Raw genomic sequence first — 21,964 nt, 5'->3', positions numbered from 1 at the left:
CAGTAAAAAGTTCATCACATCAGCTCTCACTGGCTCAAAATCAAGTCTTATGTAAAAGTTATAAGCAAAAACATTTGTAGAACATTCACAACAATTAAAAAATAAAGATAAAGTGGTAACAACTCTGCAAAATCGACTGCTTAAAAATTTGAAATAGAACTACAAATGTAGTGTTTCTTAAAAACTTGGTTTGTGTTTTCTTACCAGGAGGATATCTTAGGGTAATATATTCAGCAGACGCATAGAAAACGAATTCCTGTATTCCTGTCTATTAACATTTTTAGTAAATGCAATTACTACACTGATAAAAAAATTTTGTGGTAAAGTCAATAACACAATAAATGAGTTCAGGCAAGAATTTTGGAAAAAGAGTAAATTCATCATTAATACTCAATTTAAGCTAGTAGAATTTAACATACATATAAGTATATTTTACTTGGAATTGTTTGCTATTAATGTAAATTACTAAATCACATGATGGAAATTAGTGGCATAATCTGTTGAATTACACATATTAGCTCATGTATTCTGATTACTTTTGAAAATATGTTGCATTGCTTATCAACATTTTTTACTGTAAAAAAACACAATTTGTTGATTAAACTTAAAATAATTTGTTACCCTGCTGCCTTAAAATTTTAAGTTTAGTCAACTTGAAATGTTAACTTAAATATTCGAGTTGACTTAACAAAAATTTTTGGTTCGTTAAACTTAAAAGCTGTGTAAGTTACCTGTCTGCCTTAGAATCAACTCAAATATCTAAGTTGCCACTTAGTACAACTTAACATTTTAGGTTGACTAAACTTTTTTGAGTTAAAATGACTTTTGAACCTAAAATAAGGCAGCCAGGTAACAAATTATTTTAAGTTGATTCAACAAATAGTTTTTTACAGCGTATGAAGTGTATTAAAAACATTACAGACGCCAGGATTTCCCAAATTAAACTAATTGCGTGGACACTGTATTTTCTGTATAATTACAGGTTTTTTAGAAAGGAAATTTTAAAAGAGAAAAACTACTAGGGCAAATCATAATTTACTTCCATTGTGTAATATGTATCTAATATAATCTAATTATTATAAGTAATCCAGGTAATCAGTTTCTACTCACTCTGGAAGTCTATCAGTCCTTTTGAAAGTGAGTGTTTTTATTCCTTACATCAGGAGGACAGAGTGCTTTTGGGAGGAACTTATTACCCTGAACACCCTACAGATGGAGTAGCAGAGTTCTTATGTTCAGCTGTTAAGATAGAACTAATAAATATTGAGGGTAAAGAAATGGGGAACACTGCAGGAGATGAGACCTGACACTTACTCTGGTCATTGCACAGTAAGATAAGATAAGATCAACCATAGAGAGAAGATCACATCAACATGACACCTGTGTGTGGATATCTCTGTGTTTGTGTCATGTGTGGATGACCCTGAAAACTGGAGTAATTGTGTAATACTTTAAAATATATTCAAATGGAAAATGGATATTGTAAATGGTAATCATATTTTACAGTATTACCATTTTACTGCATTTTTGATCAAATAAATATCAGACTTGCTAAGCAGAAGAGACCACATTCAAAAGCATAAAAAGTCACAATATATAAGATATAGTAATATTTAAACACAGTGTGAAAAGAACACATCATCACGGCTCTTCAGAAGAGTGCTGTAAAACACTTTATAATCAGGAAGGGCTGGTAAAGATAAAAAGACTCATCCTTCAGATAACAGGACTGAAATGGTCCTTGAAATGACACCGAGACTCTGATGAGAAACAAGGATTACTGCACCACAGACAACTCTGACCAAACCTTCATGCCAGACGTAATAATCTAGGCAAAAAAAAAAAAAAAAGGATAAATGAAACTTAAAGATAAAACCAAAGCGGTTGTTGTGAAAAAATAAATAAAGAATAGAGAAAACAGAGGTAACAGCACTGCAAAATAAGACATTTAAAAAATAATAATAATAATTTACATTTTTAAAAAATCTAAATAAATTTCAATCAATTCTTTTTTTATGGGTTTGAATGAATGATTGAATGACTCACTCATATAAAGACATCACTCGCTTCATTACCAGTTGATTCAGGTGACTCTGAACAAATTGTTTTAATGAATGATTCAGTGACTCACTCAAAGATTGACTTGTTTCATTATCAGATGAATCAGTATTTTTTAACAAATCTCCTGAATGAATGATTCAGTGACTCATTTATAGTACTACTTATATTTATATATCATTTATTATACAGGATGAATCAGTATATTTGAAAAAAAATGGTTACTGAATGATTCAAAGACTTCACTCGTTATATTATCAGATGAATCAGCATTTTGAACAAATCTGCTGAATGAACGATTCAATTGCTCATTTACAAAGATGTCACTTGCGTCATGTGAACAAATCTCTTGAATGAATGAATCAATGATTACTTAAAGATGTCAAATGCTTCAGTACTAGATGAATCAGTGTTTCTAATCAAATCTCCTGAATGAATGAATCAATGACTCACTCATAAAGACTTCACTTGCTTCATTTCCTAGGTTGAATCAGGTGACTGTAAACTAATTGTTTTAATGAATGATTCAAAGATTCACTTGTTTCGATCCCGAATGAATCAGTATTTTTAAACAAATCTCCTGAATGAACGATTCAGTGACTCATTTATAAAGATCTCACATTCTTCATGAGACCAAATCTTTTGAATGAATGAATCAATGACTCACTCGTTAAAGTATAACTTGTTTCAATGCTGGACGAACTACTGTTTTTGAACAAATCTCTTGAATAAATAATTCAATGATTACTTAAAGATGTCAAATGCTTCAGTACTAGGTGAATCAGTGTTTCTAAACAAGTTTCTTAAATGAATGATTCAATGATTAATTTATAAAGATGCCACTTGCTGCTTTACAGGATGAATCAGTACTTTTGAAAAAAATCTTTGAATGAATCATACAACGAATCAAGGACTTACTCCTTATATTATCAGATGAAACAGCATTTTGAACAAATCTCCTGAATAAATGATTCATTGACTAATTCTTAAAGAAGTCACTTGCTTCATGTGACCAAATCTCTTGATTGAATGAATCAATGACTCACTCATAAAGATGTAATTTGTTTCACTACTGGATAAAATCCCTGTTTTTAAACAAATCTATTGAGTGAACGATTCAATGAAACACATTTTCACTTGTCGCCACCTACTGGATTAACAATGCAATCACATCAAAGTACTTTCAAAAGGTGATTTATTGTATTTGGTCACTAATATAGACATCTGACCCTTATAGCTGAACTATAAACATTTAATGCCAGTACTAGTGTGACAATTTGAACCTTTGTAACAAATATCCGTACTGAGTGGTTGAAACACTGTTTGTGAAGCTCTTTCATATCCACACTAGACAAACGTCTGAACGATTGCTGTGATTGTGTTTGTCAAAGGTTTAACAGACATCAGCGAATGTTGTCATTCAGGAATAAGGTTGTGTTTGAATCAAGATCTTTTAAAGGGATAGTTCACCCAAAAATGAAAATGTGATGTTTATCTGCTTACCCCCAGGACATCCAAGATGTAGGTGACTTTGTTTCTTCAGCAGAACACAAGCTATGATTTTTAACTCAAACTGTTGCAGTCTGTCAGTCATATAATGGCAGTCAATGGGCACCAAATCTTTAAGAGTAAAAAAAAAAAAAAAACACACACACACAGACAAAACCAAATTAAACCCTGCGGCTCGTGACGTTACACTGATGTCTTAAGACACAAAACAATCAGTCTGTGAACAGTATTTATATCATTATTTACCTCATTATTTATCGTCACGAGCCACAGGGTTTAATTTGGTTTTGTCCGTGTATGTTTTTTGACTCTCAAATATTTGGCGACAATTTTCTGCCATTATATGACTGACAGACTGCAACGGTTTGAGTTAAAAATCTTTGTTTGTGTTCTACTGAAGAAACAAAGTCACCTACATCTTGGATGCCCTGGGGGTAAGCAGATACACATCAAACGCGATCTGGCGAAATGAGTCGGAAGTTGCAAAGTTCTATTTTAAGATACAGGCCGATAATGTGAAAAAACAATGTAAAAATAGATTTTTCTTTTATAAGCTAATTTCAAAGAACACACATTCAAAAATAATCTCCCAAAGTTTTGTAGTCCAGATATTTGAGTTAAGGTATTCAAATGACTATTAAAGTTGACTTCAAGTTTTACTAAATTCACTGGAAATGCACATTGCTTTTCTCAGCTCCGCTCGTCACTGCTGAGCATTTCCCTATATTTCGGGTATCCCCTTTTGATGACAGACACACTTTCTCTCTGTGACTGTGTGTACACGCAATGTTTTATTCAAATAAATACTTTCAAATAATTTGAGCTTCAGCCTGGTTTAATAGCATTTATATCTATAGAAATACCTTTGGTCAAATTAAAGGAGTAGTTCACTTTCAGAGCAAAAATTTACAGATAATGTACTCACCCCCTTGTCATCCAAGATGTTCAGATCTTTCTTTCTTCAGTCGTAAGGAAATTATGTTTTTTAAGGAAAACATTTCAGGATTTCTCTCTATATAATGGACTTCTATGGTGCAACCGAGTTTGAACTTCCAAGATGCAGCTTCAAAAGGCTCTAAATGATCCCAGCCGAGGAAAGAAGGGTTTCATCTAGAAATATGATTGGTTATTTTCTAAAAAAAATTACAATTTATATACTTTTTAACCTCAAATGCTCATCTTGTCTAGCTCTGTGTGTACTCTGTTAGAGATTAAAAAGCATAAATTAGAAAATAACCATCAGTTTCACTAGATAAGACCCTTCTTCCTCAGCTTGGATCATTTAGAGTCCTTTGAAGCTGCATTTAAACTGCATTTTGGAAGTTCAAACTCAGGGCACCATAGAAGTCCACTATATGGAGAGAAATCCTGAAATGTTTTTCTCAAAAAACATAATTTCTTTACGAATGAAGAAAGAAAGACATGAACATCTTGAATGACTCACCGTACATTATCTGTCATTTTTTGTTCTGAAAGTGAACTACTCCTTTAAGCTGTAAAATCAATAGTTTATCTCTTTAAATGCAACAGATTTGAAAAGATATCAACAAAAGAAAACGGGAAAATAAACTGTAAAAGCGATTTTCTCAGGTATTCAGTTGGAAAAAGAGAGCAGACAACCATAATTCAAATGGGTATATCTTTAAAATCATTCAAGGTGTGACTCTGAATATCATCTTTGGATATAATGTTTCTCTTTCCATTGATACCAAAATCTCAATTTTGAAATTTGAGTCACTTCTGACTCATTTTGCTGGATTTTTGGGTGACCTATCCCTTTAATGATTCATTATCAATGTACAACTGGAGCACCATTTCTACTTTCCATCACAGAAGAAAAGTGTTAAGGCATACTCAGATTCCTCTTGAATCTGCTTTGTCAAGCAAATCTGAATACAGTCTTCATTCAGCACAAGGTCTCTGAGTTTAAACTGGAAGTGAAGCTGAAGTTTGTTCTGTGTGTGACAGCATGGGACAGGGCTTTTTAATGTGATTCTGCAGATCGCTGGACTGTGTGAACCTCCTCCCGCAGGCGTCGCAGGGATACGGTCTCTCTCCGGTGTGGACGCGCTCGTGTCTCTTGAGCGCTCCGGAGTGAGTGAACCCCTTCCCGCAGTACGAACACTTGTAGGGCTTCTCTCCGGTGTGGATCTTCTGGTGCTGTTTCAGAGCGCTGGATCTGGTGAAGGTGTCTCCGCACTCGAAGCAGATGTGAGCTCTCTCGCCTGTGTGTATTTTCTGATGATCGTTGAAACAGCCCAGACGCAGGAAGCCCTTCCCGCACACGGCGCACACGTACGGCTTCTCGTTGGTGTGGATTTTCAGGTGGGCTTTCAGGTTCGAGGCTAAAATGAAGTTTTTGCCGCACTGCTCGCATTTGAAAGCCCGTTCTCCTGAGTGCGATCGCTGGTGATCTTTGAGGTTGGTGGCGCATTTGAAGCTCTTCCCGCACTGGTTGCAGGCGTACGGCCGTTCTCCGGTGTGAATGCGGATGTGCCGCTTTAAGTGTCCTTTACACGTGAAGCTCTTCTGACAGTGAGGGCAGCTGAAGGGCTTCACTCCGGAGTGGATCTTGATGTGTTCGTTGAAGTGTCCTTTATGTGTGAAACTCTTGCCACATTCTGGACAGATGAAGGAATTACTGGATTCTTGTGAGAGTTTCTTCTTTGTTTCTGACTTTTCTCCACTTATTAACCTGTCAGATTCCTGATACGGATGCTTCTTCTCCACGTCGTTCACTTGACTGTCTTCTTTCTCTTGCATCAGCTCTAAAACAGAGTATATAGACAAAAATCAATTCACAAAAGTGAAACTAAACAGTGCAACAGCTGTCATATACATGCTATATATTCAAGAAGATGATCATCGCTGTATCTTTCCTCATATTATTTAAGAATGCCTGTTTAACCAATGACAAACCACTATTATACATGACAACAAGTAGAGGTTATAGTAGTGACCCTGAACCCCAAAACCAGTCTTAAGTAGCGCAGGTGTATTTGTAGCGATAGCCAAAAATACACTGCATGGGTCAAAATTATACATTTTTCTTTTATGCCAAAAATCATTAGGATATTAAGTAAGGATCATGCTCCATGAAGATACTTTGTAAATTTCCTACTGTAAATATATCAAAACTTTATTTTTGATTAGTATATGCATTGCTAAGAACTTCATTTGGACAACTTTAAAGGCGATTTTCTCAGTATTTTGATTTGTTTGCACATATATCTTGGCCAAATATTGTCCTATCCTAACAAACCATACATCAGTGGTATAAGTATATATTAAGTGAGTTTTTGCTTAGACCAGGCAAAATAATGGTGTAAGCAATAATAATAATAATACTAAAAAAACTTATTTCAAACTGAAAACAAGATTATTTTTCTTACCCCATTAGCAGATTATTTTGCTTGTTTCAAGGAAAAACGCACTCAATTTTGACTTGTTTTTTTCTGAAAACGGGAAGCTAATTTTTACTTGTCTAGAAAATCCTTCTTGATTTAAGAGTTTTTTGATATTTTGGCTGGAAACAAGAAAAAGTAAGAAAAGCATTTTTTTGCAATGCAGTTCGAGCAGGTAAATATCAAATTAAAGACTAAAATAGAGATAAACACTGGATGGAGGCAGTGAAGCAGGAAGTTTGTATCGCTTTCTAGTCTTCGCTACTACCATAAGTTTCTAAACCAACTCTGAATGAATCAGTCATTAATTAATAATTAGACTGATCACCAACCTCTGTGTTCCTCAGTGTCTTCCTCTTTCTCTCTGTGTGTCTCTGCATCTCTCATGTCTTCACTCTCCTCTTGAACAAACTCCATCTTCACAATAATGTCATGAAGATCTCAGATGTTAAACCTGGAGTTCTCCTGGTTGTTTGGAAACAAGACTTCGCCACGTTTACGGAGATGGAAAATATGTGCCATTTATTTATTGGCCTGAATCCAGTCACATCTAACGTTACTAACTTACACCCTATAAGTACTTACAGCGTTTCTATAGTTTCTAGAGTTTGTGTTAATCCAGTACTTTCACACTGTCACCCTGTAAAACTAATTCTGTTAACATGGAGCCATTTGGCAAAATAAAAAAAAAAGAAATTCCTCCTCTGATGCGACAAATCGAAAATCGAAACACGTTTCTTCTTCTTTTTAACTTACAGCTGTTTGCAAAACATCGTGGGTGTATTCCGCCACCTGCTGTATGGAGTGAGAAAAAATAAAAAAAATTATATATTTAATTGACGTAGTAGCCTGGGGTGTTATAACACTGATAAATCAAAATGCAATCGGAAGCGTTAAATACAAATAAGCAAATGCCTCTCTGACATACATTTTGCGCTTAGCATGTTTCCATAAAGACTTTTATTTTGCTATTTTGCCGAGCGCTGCGGTGGGCGTGGCGTGTGACGTCACGCGGGCTGCGGCGCACTCAGACAGAGCGCTGCTGAAGGGAGGTTAGTGTTTGCGGTTTAAGATGAATAAATAGTTAGAAAACCTTCTAGAAAGTTGTTTCATGTCCTGTGCTTCAAAAACATGGCAGTATTGAAAGCATTTAACGTAATGAAATGCAAACGTAGGTTATCGCTAGATGTGACACTGTTATGTTTTTATGATTATTAGCGCATCTTTTATATCAAGCATCAGGAGCAGAGATTTATTTTGAGGTGCTGCTTCATAACATTAAGATATTTCTATAATCTCACATCTGACACAGTCTGGTTTACAAACAAGCAGGAAAAATTCAGCTTTAACACCTGAGATCTTCATGGCATTATTGTGAAGATGGAGTTTGTTAAAGAGGAGAGTGAAGACATGAGAGATGAAGAATCAAACACAGACAATGAGGAAGAAACTGAGGAACACAGAGGTTTGTGATTATTTTTTGATTTTGGCAAGGTTCTCTTAATGATATGTGACCCTGGACCACAAAACCAGTCATAAGGGTCAATTTTTGTAAAATTGAGATTCATATATCATCTGAAAGCTGAATAAATAATTGTTAGGATAGGACAATATTTGGCTGAGATACAACTATTTGAAAATCTGGAATCTGAGAGTGCAAAAAAATCAAAATATTGAATCTTTTTTGTGAAATGCTACAAAACTGTAGAGATGCTTTTATACTGTGAAGTAGCAAAAATGACCTTTTTTTGCGTGTGGCAGCATTCGTCCAACAGTATCAGTATGTCTTTATTTCTTTTATCCTACATCTTAAAAATAAAGTTCTTCAAAGGTGATCCATGTAGAGCTGAAATGTATGAAAGCCCATTTCCACCACTGAATAAAAAATAAAAAAAGGTTTATGCAACTTATCTCACAATTTTCTTATTTTCTCAGAATTGGGAGATATAAACTTGTGTTATAAACTCGCAATTCTGAGAAATAAAGTCACAATTGTGTGATATAAACTCCAAATATAAAGTCAGAATTCTAAGATATAAACTCGCAATTCTAAAAAATAAAGTCACAATTGCATGATATAAACTTGCAATTCTGAGAAATGAGTGTGATATTTTTATATCACGCAATTGCATGATATAAAAATATAGAGAAAATCGCCTTAAAAGTTGTCCAAATTAAGTTCTTAGCAATGCATATTACTAATCAAAAATTAAGTTTTGATACATTTACGGTAGGAAATTTACAAAATATATTCATGGAACATGATCATTACTTAATATCATTCTGATATCGATAATATTGACCCATACAGTGTATTGTTGGCTATTGCTACAAATATACCTCTGCTACTTAACCCTTGTGCGTCAAAAAAGTTACACATAGGTGCAAAATGGACAAAAATGTCCATGTCCAAAAACTGTCATAAAAATATGATTTATTAAGATTTTTTTCCACTTTCACTGATGTTTTTGAACCAGCATCTGTTCTATCCATAGATTCCAAACATTTATTAATTTTCTGAATTGTAACCCTTTAAATGCTGGTTTGTTTGCATAATGCCATAGGTGTTTTTTATGAAAAAATGAAAAATAGTAGTTAATTTCCATGTACTAAATGCTAAGCCGAATTTTTTTCTTTGCTTATTAGCTTCTTGTGTGCGTCAGTGAAGAACAAAAACATTCATTTTGAGGCATTTATATTTTTATGTAGTGTTTGATAAAAAAAAAATGTAGGCCTATATGATATATAAAAAAAAAAATTGCACATTTAGTAAAAAATGGTAAAAATGTCAAATTTGAACCCTTGCTCATAGAATGAATGCCTATTAGCAAATATTGCATCATTGTATAGTCAAATGTCTGTGGATTCAAAAATTTGCAGTTTTAATGGGTTTCAATCTGGACATTTTTGTCCTTAAGGTACTAAGTGTGATTTTTTTTAAGGAAATGATGGTGAAATATTAAAAGTTCAATAAAAATAAACACCTGAGCCAAAATTTGTGCAGTTGGCATTAACACAGGCATGCTTATAACAAAAAAAAAAAACTGAAATGGACCAAAATGTCCATAAGGTCACACAAGGGTTAAGACTTTTAGCTTGTGCTCCAGGGTCACAAATATCCCAGATCAAATTGCACTGATTTTTTAGACTGCATTGCACTTTGTCATTCTTGAATTGATTTGGTCAATTTAACATGTTTCAGGCCTGACAGAAGTAAAGGAGGAATGTCAAAAAGATAATAAAGTGGAGGATAAAGATGAGCGTGAGGAGCCTAATCATTTCAGAAATGGAGAACAGTCTTGTAGTCGTTCGCAGAACCATAATAATCAATCATCTCAGAGAACGGAAGGCAAAAACCTGTTCACCTGCTCTCAGTGCGGAAAGAGTTTCACACGCAAAGGACACCTGAAGATCCACATGATCATCCACACGGGCGAGAGACCCTACACCTGTCCTCAATGCGGGAAGACCTTCACATGCAAAGGAAGCCTGAAGGATCACTTCAAGATCCACTCCGGAGAGAAGCCTTTCACCTGTCCTCAATGCGGATGGAGTTTTGCACGTCAGGAAGATCTTAAGCGGCACATACGAATACACACCGGAGAAAAGCCGTTCACCTGCTCTCAGTGCGAAAAGTGTTTCACAAGTTCAGGAGATCTGAAGAGACACCTGAGAATTCACTCTGGAGAAAAGCCTTTCGCCTGCCCTCAGTGCGGAAAGAGTTTCACGCAGAAGGAAGGTCTGAAAGAACACATGAAAATCCACTCTGGAGAGAAGCTTTTCACTTGCATGTTGTGCGGGAAGAGTTTCACACACCAGCGGAGCTTGAAAAGACACATGAAAGTGCATTCGGGAGAGAAGCTCCACCAGTGTCCTGAATGCGGCAGGAGGTTTTCAGAGGCCTGCAATCTCAAAACACACCTGCTCTCTCACACTGGAGAAAGACCCTTTCACTGCCAGCGCTGCGATAAGAAGTTTTTCTTGGCTGTGCACTTGAAGACGCACATGAGGATTCACGAAGACGAACGGCGGTACGTGTGTTCGTTCTGCGGGAAGAGTTTTCTCTGGCTCAATGGGTTTAAAGATCATCAGAAAACGCATATCGGTGAGAAACCCTACGTGTGTTTGGACTGCGGGAGTACTTTTACTAGAGCCGGAGAGCTGAAAGTGCATGAACGGATCCACACTGGAGAAAAACCGTACAAGTGTTCACACTGTGAGAAGAGCTTCACTCAGTCTGGAGCGCTGAAAATTCACGAGAGAGTTCATACGGGAGAGAAGCCGTACCTCTGTCCCTCATGCGGGAAGACTTTTAGTCGATATGGAAATCTAGGGAAGCATTTAAAAAAGGCTTGTCCAAAGCTGAGACAGTGAGGAGGTTCACCTTGAACTCAAACTATGGGACAGAATGTCCTCCAAACTTCAACAAAGTAATATTAAGAAGAAATGCTGCAAAACTGTAGGAATGCTTTTATATTATGAAATAGCAAAAATGACCTTTTTTGCATGTGGCAGCATTTGTCCAACAGTAGTATGTCTTTATTTCTTTTATCCTACATCTTAAAAATGCAGTTCTTCAAAGGTGATCCATGTAGAGCTGAAACGTATGAAGCCCATTTCCGCCACTGAATAAAAAAGGTTATTGATTGAGACTTATCTCACAATTCTTTTGTGAGATTCTGAGATATAAAGTTACAATTGCATGATATAAACTCAGAATATAAAGTCAGAACTCCAAGATATTAACTCGCAATTCTGAAAATTAAGTCAGAATTGTGTTATAAACTCGCAATTCTAAAAAAATAGTTGCAATTGCGTGATATAAACTCGTAATTCTGAAAAATAAACTCATAATTGTTATAAACTAGCAATTCTAAAAAACAGTCGCAATTGCATGATATAAACTCAGAATATAAAGTTAGAATTCCAAGATTTAAACTCACAATTCTGAGAAATAAAGTCACAATTGCATGATATAAACTCAAAATGTAAAGTCAGAATTTCAAAATATAAACTCACAATTCTGAGAAATGAAGTCAGAATTGTTTTATAAATTTGCAATTCTAAAAAATAGAGTCGCAATTACGTAATATAAACTCAGAATATAAAGTCAAAATTCCAAGATATAAACTCACAATTCTGAGAAATGAAGTCACAATTGCATGATATAAACTCAAAATGTAAAGTCAGAATTTCAAAATATAAACTCACAATTCTGAGAAATGAAGTCAGAATTGTTTTATAAATTTGCAATTCTAAAAAATAGAGTCGCAATTACGTAATATAAACTCAGAATATAAAGTCAAAATTCCAAGATATAAACTCACAATTCTGAGAAATGAAGTCACAATTGCATGATATAAACTCAAAATGTAAAGTCAGAATTTCAAAATATAAACTCACAATTCTGAGAAATAAAGTCGCAATTCTGAGAAATAAAGTCAGAATTATGTTATAAACTCACAATTCTAAAAAAAATAGTTGCAATTGCGTGATATAAACTCGTAATTCTGAAAAATAAACTCATAATTGTTATAAACTCGCAATTCTAAAAAACAGTCGCAATTGCATGATATAAACTCAGAATATAAAGTCAGAATTCCAAGATATAAACTCACAATTCTGAGAAATAAAGTCAGAATTGTTTTATAAACTCAAAATTCTGAGAAATAAAGCCAGAATTGTTTTATAAATTTGCAATTCTAAAAAATAGAGTCGCAATTACGTAATATAAACTCAAAATATAAAGTCAGAATTCCAAGATTTAAACTCGCAGAACCCCCCCAGAACTGGACTTTATAACTTACAATTGCAACTTTATATCTCACAATTCTAACTGTATTACTAACAATTCTGAGTTTTAATTCCACAATTCCGACTTTATATTTAGCAATTCTGACTTTATATCTCGTAATTGTGTGTTTTATCTCAGTTCTGAGAAAAAAAGTCAGAATTGTGAGATAAAACGTCGCAATTACATTTTGTATTTTTTATTCAGTGGCAGAAATGGGCTTCCATAGAAAAGACTTTGAATAAGATCATTTAAAAAAACTAGACCAGTGGAGAAGTTAGGTAATTTCAGTATTCCTATGTTATTTATTTGGAACAATTCTGAAAAGTCAAGATGTGAAAAAAGTGATGTGAAATTACATTCAGACTTTATAAGAAATATTTAAACTGAGTGATATTTACATCCAGTCAAATTCATCCTTTCCTCTTTTATGTGGGGGTTTGTTGTGGCTTTAACAGGTTTGTCCACCAGAAAACACATTAGTGAGATATCTATGTGTGTGTGCTTGGACTGAGGGAGTATTACTATTAGAGCACTTTTACAAATACAGCAATTTCCTCTCCCTTTTTTATATTTATTTATTTAGCAGACGTTTTATCCAAATGAAGAATACAATTGATTCATCCTAAGAAGACATAAACTCAAGAAGTGCTAACAATGCAATGTCAATGCCATCAAGGAGGGATTTAAGAAATAGTGAAGAGGTTCATTTCATGTAAACATCACTAAGATTCAGAGATTTTCAGTGCATACTTGTGCTTCTCATGAGAATGCAGATCATGCATGACTATCTCAGAAATGTTCACATTATGTGGATCTGCATTCAGAATCAAACAAACTGTATGCATTGTTGTTTATTTGTTTTTTAACAGGAAATTCTCACTATGATCTCTTTACAAGATCGCCACACTTTTGTGCAATTCCCTGTAAATAAACATAATGAAGGACTGGTGGCTGTCGTATGCATTTTTTGAGATGGTTTTATGTGCTTCTACGATGTAGAAATGTATATCATTTGAATTATTAATAGCATTGGATGTATGAATGGAGGCACATATCTCCTTCAGTCAGTGATTCCAATATGAATATCAATAGTAAAAAAAAAAACATTCTGTGGAATCAGAATTTGGATAATGACCTAATATTTTGTCTGATAAGCATAAAGTGATAGTTCGTCCAAAGATGAAAATGTAGCCGTCGAAAATCAGGATGAGTTTGTTTCTTCATCAGATTTGTATAAATGTGTGATTCCATCACTGTCTCACCAATGGATCCTCTGGAGTGAATGGGTGCCGTCAGAATGAGAGTCCAAACAGCTGATAAAAACATCACAATAATCCACACCACTCCAGTCCATCAGTTAACATCTGGAGAAGACAAAAGCTGAAACAAATCCAGCATTAAGACGTTTTTAAATAAATCTGAGTCCACAATCTATAATAACACTTCCTCCAGTGAAAAAGTCCATCTCCTGTTGTCTCTCACATCAAAATCCAGCCACATATGTGTTTAGAGCTGTTTTGGCTTGTAAACGGTGCTTGATCTGTGCAGATTTCTCTCCTGATTCAGACCAGACCACATTTTCACTGGAGGAAGCGTTATTATGGATTATGGACCTAATGATGGATTTGTTTCAGCTTTTGTCTTCTCCAGATGTTAACTGATGGACTGGAGTGCTGTGGATTATTGTGATGGTTTTATCAGCTGTTTGGACTCTCATTCTGACGGCACCCATTCACTGCAGAGGATCCAATAGTGAGACAGTGATACAAATCTGTTCCCATGAAAAAAACAACTTGAATGGCCTAAATATAGGTAATATCCATCTCACCTTATCATCAGCGTCGAGGAAAGTTACTTCTAAAAGTAATGCATTACAATATTGAGTTACTCCCTAAAAAAGTAACTAATTACGTTACTTAGTTACTTTTTATGGAAAGTAATGCGTTACTTTACTTTTGTGTTACTTTTTAAATCTGGGCAGGGCTTGCTTGTTTGTTTTTAATATAAAAAGTTATATTTTTGTCAAATGTAAAAGCCTTTTTACAGCAAAAGCTTCAGGCTTAGAGAAAAGTAAATCTCCGTCTGTACAGTCGACCGCAGAAGAACAAATGTCAACTCTTCAGCAATAAAAAATGAAAATAAATGTTAGATTATCTGGAGTCATTTCTGCTTATTAGTATGGATGAATTGGATCATCGAAGGGCAGCAGCAAAGACATCAGTTAATAAAATGGGATTAAATACATAAAGGATATTTGTATTATTTAACATTTAATTATTGCAGGTTTGCATTGAATTTCAGTGTTTTTATTCATTTTGAAGAACACTGTATCTGTTTTTTAGTGAGTGAGATGAATTAATGCATGTTCACATTTATTCTAGAACTAAAGTAACATCTTACAATTTCTCTCAACATGGAGACAGGAGAGCTTTTAATCAATAAATGAGGGGAAAAGTAACTGCCGTTACTTATTTGAAAAAGTAACTCAGATATTTTCGTCAATTAAATAGTAATGCGTTACATTACTAGTTACTTGGAAATATATATATATATATATATATATATATATATATATATATATATATATAATTTAGTGTTCACTAACAGTGTTTTAGTTTGACAGCCGCTGTATAAACAAACGCAGAGAAACTTGTGTTTTTTTGACCGGTGACGTCATCAGGGCTGCGCCAGAGCTGCAGGAAATCGATCGAGGAGAGGTTTGTGTTTTTGAACGGAATATTATGCATGCAGGTGTATAAAACGACATGAAACGGCGAAAGATGCATTCATGTTTTACAAAAGTATTCCAGACATTGTTATTCTCGATTATTAGATCTAATAGGTGATTGTCGGATATGAATTGTAACGCTTTATGTGAAGTAAATATTGTAAGTTAGAGAGATAGATTGATATATTTGTCCTTTTATTTCCTCTCTATTGCTATTATTATCCTACACGCGACAAAAACAGAAAATCTACTTCTAATATCTACATACTATTGTGAAGATGGAGTCTGTTAAAGAGGAGAGTGAAGACACTAGTGATGAAGAAACATGCAGAGAGGAAGAGGAAGACACTGAGGAACACAGAGGTTGGTGATCTTTCTGGATTATTCAGTTATGAACTTTAAGTAACAAAGCTTGATCAGCCAAAATGCCATCAACATACTACAAATATCCTACTTCAAATATAGTTATTATTAAGACTGGCAGTATTTGGTTACTTTATTTTAAGCTGTCATTGTTATAGTGTAATTATAAATACTGAGTAATGTTAATTAACTACACCTACATGTACTTACTATATGGTTAGGGTTTGGTTTATGGTTACTTGCATGTAATTATGCATAATTAATTGTTATTATTATAGTAAGTGCATGTAATATATGTAACAAAGACACCTTGAAACAAACTGTCACCCTTTTTTTTGTTGATCTAATTATTGCATCATTACACGCTGTGCCGTTTAATAATCTAATAAATCACATCACATTTGGATGAGTTAAATTACCCATCAAAAGATAATTGAAAGTCATTATTGTGTTAAATGAGAAAAGCATTGAATATACATTACAGAAAGCAGCTTTAGAAAGAACTATTCTGCCCTCCTAAGGCAAAGTGCAGTAACTACGCCAACACTGAAACTGAGAAAAATGCCTTTAAATGTTTTACGCCAGCTAGTCAAACATGTTGACACTCCTTTCTCTGGGACAAAATTGAGCTAGGAGACTTTGCCACAAGACAAAACAGTTGTCACAAAGTCTATTTTAAGCCTTACCTCAATTTTAAACCAAATGTGTAGTTACTGCTCTTTGCCTTTGGAGGGCAGTATTCTGATTTGACATTGCATAATTAAGGATAATAAATGGGTATGTTTTTATTGAATGTTGAAATATATGTGCCGTTGGACCACAAAACCTTATGTAGTCTTAAGTAGCACATGTATATTTGTAGCATTACATTGTGTGAGTCATAATTATCAATTTTTCTTTAATGCCAAAATCATTAGGATATTAAGATCATGTTCCATGAGAAAATTTTGTAAATTTCCTACCACAAATATATCAAAACTTAATTTTTGATTAGTAATATGCATTGCTAAGAATTTCATTTGGACAACTTTAAATGTGATTTTCTCAATATTTAACTTTTTTGACCAGGCAACCGTTTGCCAATTTCTGTTGTTATTCTTCTTTTTGAAAAATAAAATATATAAAAAAAAAAAGTCAATGGAGAGCGTTGGATAGTTTTCCCCCAGGTGTGGGCGTGGCCTAAATGCGCTTTGTCTCTATTGTGTCTAAAATGTAACACAATGCGTTCGTTAGAAACTGCATCAATAAAAAGATGACGTAGAAGTTTCGGTGAGGCGAGTTATTTTTTTCCAAAATGATAATTATAGTATAGTTACATATCACCATTTTCTTTTTTCACACTATCGTATTTGTATTCACTGCTTGTGTTTACTGTGTTAATTCCAGACCTGACAGAAGTGCAAGATGAAACGCAAAAGCAGAATGAGGTGAAGGAGAAGGAGAAGCACCAGAATCAGGAATCGGATGATTTAGCAAGTGGAGAAAAGTCTTCAAGTTCCTCAGAGACCAAAAAGAACGTTTCTTCAAAAAGAGCGGACACTAAAGGCTCCTTCGCCTGTCCGCAATGCGGAAAGAGTTTCACACGCAAAGGACACCTGGAGGTTCATATGGTGATCCACACGGGCGAGAGACCCTACACCTGTCCTCAGTGCTCAAAGAGCTTTACCTGCAAAGGAAGCCTGAAGGATCACTTCCGGATTCACACCGGAGAGAGACCTTTCACCTGTCCTCAATGCGGAAAGAGCTTCACTAATTCAGGAGGCTTGAAGAGACACGTCCGGATTCACACGGGCGAGAGGCCTTTCACCTGCCGTCAATGTGGGAAGAGCTTCCCGAGCTCAGGAGAGCTGAAGAGACACATTCGCATTCACTCCAGAGAAAGGCCTTACACCTGCCCTCAGTGCGGAAAGAGCTACAAACAAAAGGAAGTTCTGAGAGAACATGCCAAGATCCACTCCGGAGAGAAGCCTTTCACATGCATGCTGTGCGGGAAGAGTTTCACCCAACAGAGCACCCTGAAGGTCCACATGAAAGTGCATTCAGGAGAGAAGCTCCACCAGTGTCCTGAATGCGGCAGGAGGTTTTCAGAGGCCTGCAATCTCAAAACACACCTGCTCTCTCACACTGGAGAAAGACCCTTTCACTGCCAGCGCTGCGATAAGAAGTTTTTCTTGGCTGTGCACTTGAAGACGCACATGAGGATTCACGAAGACGAACGGCGGTACGTGTGTTCCTTCTGCGGGAAGAGTTTTCTCTGGCTGCACGGATTTAAAGACCATCAGAAAACGCATATCGGTGAGAAACCCTACGTGTGTTTGGACTGCGGGAAAACCTTCGCCAGAGCGGCAGAGCTGAAAGTGCATGAACGGATCCACACTGGAGAAAAACCGTACAAGTGTTCACACTGTGAGAAGAGCTTCACTCAGTCATCAGGACTGAAAGTACACGAGAGAGTTCATACGGGAGAGAAGCCGTACCTCTGTCCTTCATGCGGGAAGACGTTCAGTCGATATGGGAGTTTAGGAAAGCATTTAAAAAAGGCTTGTCCAAAGCTGAAAAAGTGAGCACTTTTGAATTTTTACTCAAGGAAAAGACCATTCAGAGTATTTAAGGAAGGTTAAAGTATTAGTTTAGAAAAAACTGCCACACATTTTATATTAGTGAATAGGGGTGCTCCAATGGACCGGCTACTGATCACTATGGGTCTCTAAAAAGGCAGATTTCATAAACCAATCTAAAGCTGATGACGCACCTGCCATGAGCAGTTACGCGAATGTTTGGTGAATGTTACTTTTAAAAGTAATGTATTACAAAATTTAGTTACTCCCTGAAAAAGTAACTAATTACGTAATTAGTTACTTTTTGTGGAAAGTAATGCGTTACGTTACTTTTGCGTTACTTTGTAAATCTGGGCAGGGCTTGCTTGTTTGTTTTTAATATAGAAAGTTGTATTTTTGTCAAATGTAAAAGCCTTTTTACACCAAAAGCTTCAGGCGTAGAGAAAAGTAAACTGAAGTCTGTACAGTAGACCACAGAAGAACAAATGTCAACTCTTCAGCAATAAATAAAGGAAAACAAATGTTAGATTATCTTGAGTCATTTTTGCTTATTAGTATGGATGAATTGATCATCGAAGGTCAGCAGTGAAGACATCGGTTAATAAAATGGGATTAAACATATAAAGGATATTATTTGATATTTAATGCAGGTTTGTGTTGAATTTCAGTGTTTTTATTCATTTTGAAGAACACTGTATCTGTTTTTTTAGTGAGTGAGATGAATTAATGCATGTTCACATTTATTCTAGAACTAAAGTAACATCTTACTCACAATTTCTCTCAACATGGAGACAGGAGAGCTTTTAATCAATAAATGAGGGAGAAGTAACTGGCGTTACTTATTTGAAAAAGTAACTCTTAAAGTAAATATTTTCAAAAATCCTGATTGGAGCACCCCTATTAGTAAACAGTAGTTTTGCGTTTTTGCATGTGGTTGCATTTTTCAGTCTGTACAAACATCAGTGTATTTACCTTTCTAATATCTTAGAATGTAATTTTTCTTAATCATAACTCTTAATACTGATAATGATTTCAGTATGCTTTGTTTTTATTCCAAAACTCAATCAAGCTTGAATGTGTGCTAGTTTGTGCTTGAGTAGGTCACATGAATCATGTAAATAAACCACTTAGGGACTGATAAACACATCAGCTGTGTAGTTTCAGCGTTTCTAAACATAAAATGATCAGCAAAATAAAGTAGCATGCGGAGACTTCTTCGGTAAGCACAAAAGAACAAATCTGATACTAATGAACAGTTTTTGTAACGTTGTATCTTACAGCTTTATTGTCATGCTGTTGGTTCCTGCTTTGATGAAAGCATTGTATTTTGTCATTTATGAACTGAATCTGGTTTATAGCAGCATTACTAACTGGAACTGTTAAAAAACTGTGCCTTTAAATTCCTCTTCACTCCACATGGAGCTTCAAGCCTGAAACTGACCCGGAAACTTGTTTTTGTCACATTCACAGTCATCAGGATCCTGCCGGTTCCAATCATGTCCTTAAATGAGTCTTTTGCATTTGTTTGCCTGTCCTGTCTGCCGTCAGTGGCTTGTGATTATGAATGTTGCCTGCCTTCCAACCTTTGCTCTTAATTGTTTGTGTTAAAATATCTGACAGTCACTTTAATAAAATGAACAATATGAATTCCAGAAGTGTCTGTAAGCCTTCTGAGCCTGGGTTTGTAGTTGAGTCATTGATTGATTTTTTTGGTGGCATGATTTGATATTTGGACTAATATACAGTCAAACCAAAATGTATTCAGACACCTTCAACATTTCTCACATTTTCACAGTTTATTTGCTATAGTTTAGAAAATGGTACTAAAATTTTATAAGAACTCAGAGTTAAACTTTGATAGAAAGTTATGTAATGGATTACAATCAACCAAAAATTATTCAGACAACTGTTAGACAATATTTACATAACTAGCAATACTTTGTTGACCAGTTACCAAGCCGTGCTTATTTTTGTTCAGTCTGTGGTGTAAAAAGGTTGCATTAGCAATTAAAGTAAAAAACACTTAAGCAGAACATGGTCAGATCAAAGTGTCTGGATAATTTTTGGTCCCAAATTTTACTGGTACACTCCTTAAAATAAAGGTGCTTCACGATGCCATTAAAGAACCTTTTTGTCTAAATGGTTCCATAAGGAACCTTTAACATCTGAGGAACCTTTCTGTTTCACAAAAGGTTCTTTGTGGCAAATCTTCTTCAGATTAAAAAAGGTAAGCAAGAAATGGTTCTTTAAAGAACCTTTAACTGAATGGTTCTTTGTGGAACCAAAAATTTGTTCTTCTATGGCATCGTCATATCCTATTTCTAAGAGTGTAGTCCAATGTATAAAGAGTTTTTGGGTATAATATGTCACAGTTCACTTTATTTTGTTATCCTCACTTACATAAATGAGCTGTAGTGTCCTGCGCCCACTAGTGAAAAAATATCAAAAATTATATCTGGTGTCTGGAATTTAAAGGTGATTTAGAAATGCATATTTTTTTTCATTAAAGGGGTCATCAGATTCCCATTTTCCACAAGTTCATATGATTCTTTAGGGTCTTAATGAAAAGTCTAAAATATACTAAAAATTCTCAATAGTTGTGTAAAAAACACCCTTTTACCTTGTCAAAATCAGCTCTGCAAAAACTAAACTCATTTTATTGCATGGTCCTTTAAATGCAAATGAGCCCCTCTCTGCTGAGGGATTATGAGCCGTAATGTTTACTTTAGCTGTATTTAGCTGTGAAACGTGCCATCAAGCACATTATTAAGAAAGGCCATCTGCAAAGATGCATAAAAACCCTTATCCTCATTTCTGCTGTGAGTGAAGCTGCATCTGGAACGATTCACACAAACATAAACTCATATGTAGATCGGGATCAGCGCTTTCCTTTCAAAAACGAAAGTAACGTTATCCTCTGCGTCTTCAGCGGCTCAGATGTCGGGAGTAAATGTCAACTGCTGTGTTCATGATTACATCCAACAACAGAACACCTCAATCGCTCAATTAGAGTCTTCCTCTGCACCTGAGTCACACAATGGAGATCAGAGTCGGACTGTTTCAGCTCGGTGAGGGCGGGGCTAAGGTAAGGCGCTCATGTCAATCAACTATCGTGGGAGGGGCCTCTGTTTGTGTGCCGTCACACCCACAAGAAGCTGAGAACTGATTTGGGATGGGATGTTAATTTTAAAGATTAAAACCATACCACTGGGTGGATCTTTCATCATTGTAGGGTGGTTGAGTACACAAACTGCCAACACATTAATGTTCAAACAACATGTAGAAATGAGTTTTGCATCCGATGACACCTTTAAAACATTTTACACAATAATGATGCATTTTAATAAATGTAATTTAGGTTTTATAATTATACAATGAAACATTTTCTGGCAAGGGAACTATGGATATCTGCACTGTTCATTTTCTACAGGAAAAAGTGAGATATTAAAAATGTGAAGTGCTCCGTAACCAAAATCCAGGAGATTTCTCCTAACCTTCAAAAATAAGTCATTTCTCCACAAACTTGCAATCCTTTTTTAATGTCTTTATT

The 21,964-nt window shown here is 35.2% G+C and overlaps 2 protein-coding genes across 2 annotated transcripts; one reads left to right on the top strand and one right to left on the bottom strand.

The window, feature by feature from the left end:
- Window positions 1-3,236: 3,236 nt before the first annotated feature.
- On the bottom strand, window positions 3,237-7,706 carry LOC141343549 (uncharacterized). Its single transcript, XM_073848116.1, has 2 exons — window positions 7,304-7,706; window positions 3,237-6,335 (listed from the first exon to the last, which is right to left on the bottom strand). The coding sequence occupies exons 1-2, from the start codon at window positions 7,386-7,388 to the stop codon at window positions 5,494-5,496; spliced, it is 927 nt and encodes a 308-aa protein (XP_073704217.1). The 5' UTR covers window positions 7,389-7,706; the 3' UTR covers window positions 3,237-5,493.
- Window positions 7,707-8,058: 352 nt separating this feature from the next.
- Window positions 8,059-20,069, top strand: LOC141344628 (uncharacterized). Its single transcript, XM_073849499.1, has 5 exons — window positions 8,059-8,436; window positions 10,174-11,341; window positions 15,446-15,482; window positions 15,772-15,856; window positions 17,243-20,069. Exons 1-5 carry the CDS (start codon window positions 8,352-8,354, stop codon window positions 18,418-18,420), a joined length of 2,553 nt encoding a protein of 850 aa, XP_073705600.1. The 5' UTR covers window positions 8,059-8,351; the 3' UTR covers window positions 18,421-20,069.
- Window positions 20,070-21,964: the final 1,895 nt, after the last annotated feature.

This window comes from Garra rufa, chromosome 10 (genome assembly GCF_049309525.1).
Source record: "Garra rufa chromosome 10, GarRuf1.0, whole genome shotgun sequence".
NCBI lineage: Eukaryota > Metazoa > Chordata > Actinopteri > Cypriniformes > Cyprinidae > Garra > Garra rufa.
This window is presented reverse-complemented; position numbering and strand designations above follow the sequence as displayed.

What these genes read in the sequence shown, in the direction of transcription:
- LOC141343549 (XM_073848116.1), bottom strand. Translation starts at nt 7,388, where the DNA reads ATGGAGTTTGTTCAAGAGGAGAGTGAAGACATGAGAGATGCAGAGACA. An exon ending in AGACACTGAGGAACACAGAG is followed by an intron (nt 6,336 to 7,303) that starts GTTGGTGATCAG and finishes ACTCTGTTTTAG; the next exon opens with AGCTGATGCAAGAGAAAGAA.
- LOC141344628 (XM_073849499.1), top strand. Translation starts at nt 8,352, where the DNA reads ATGGAGTTTGTTAAAGAGGAGAGTGAAGACATGAGAGATGAAGAATCA. An exon ending in AGGAAATCGATCGAGGAGAG is followed by an intron (nt 15,483 to 15,771) that starts GTTTGTGTTTTT and finishes ACTATTGTGAAG; the next exon opens with ATGGAGTCTGTTAAAGAGGA. An exon ending in AGACACTGAGGAACACAGAG is followed by an intron (nt 15,857 to 17,242) that starts GTTGGTGATCTT and finishes TGTTAATTCCAG; the next exon opens with ACCTGACAGAAGTGCAAGAT.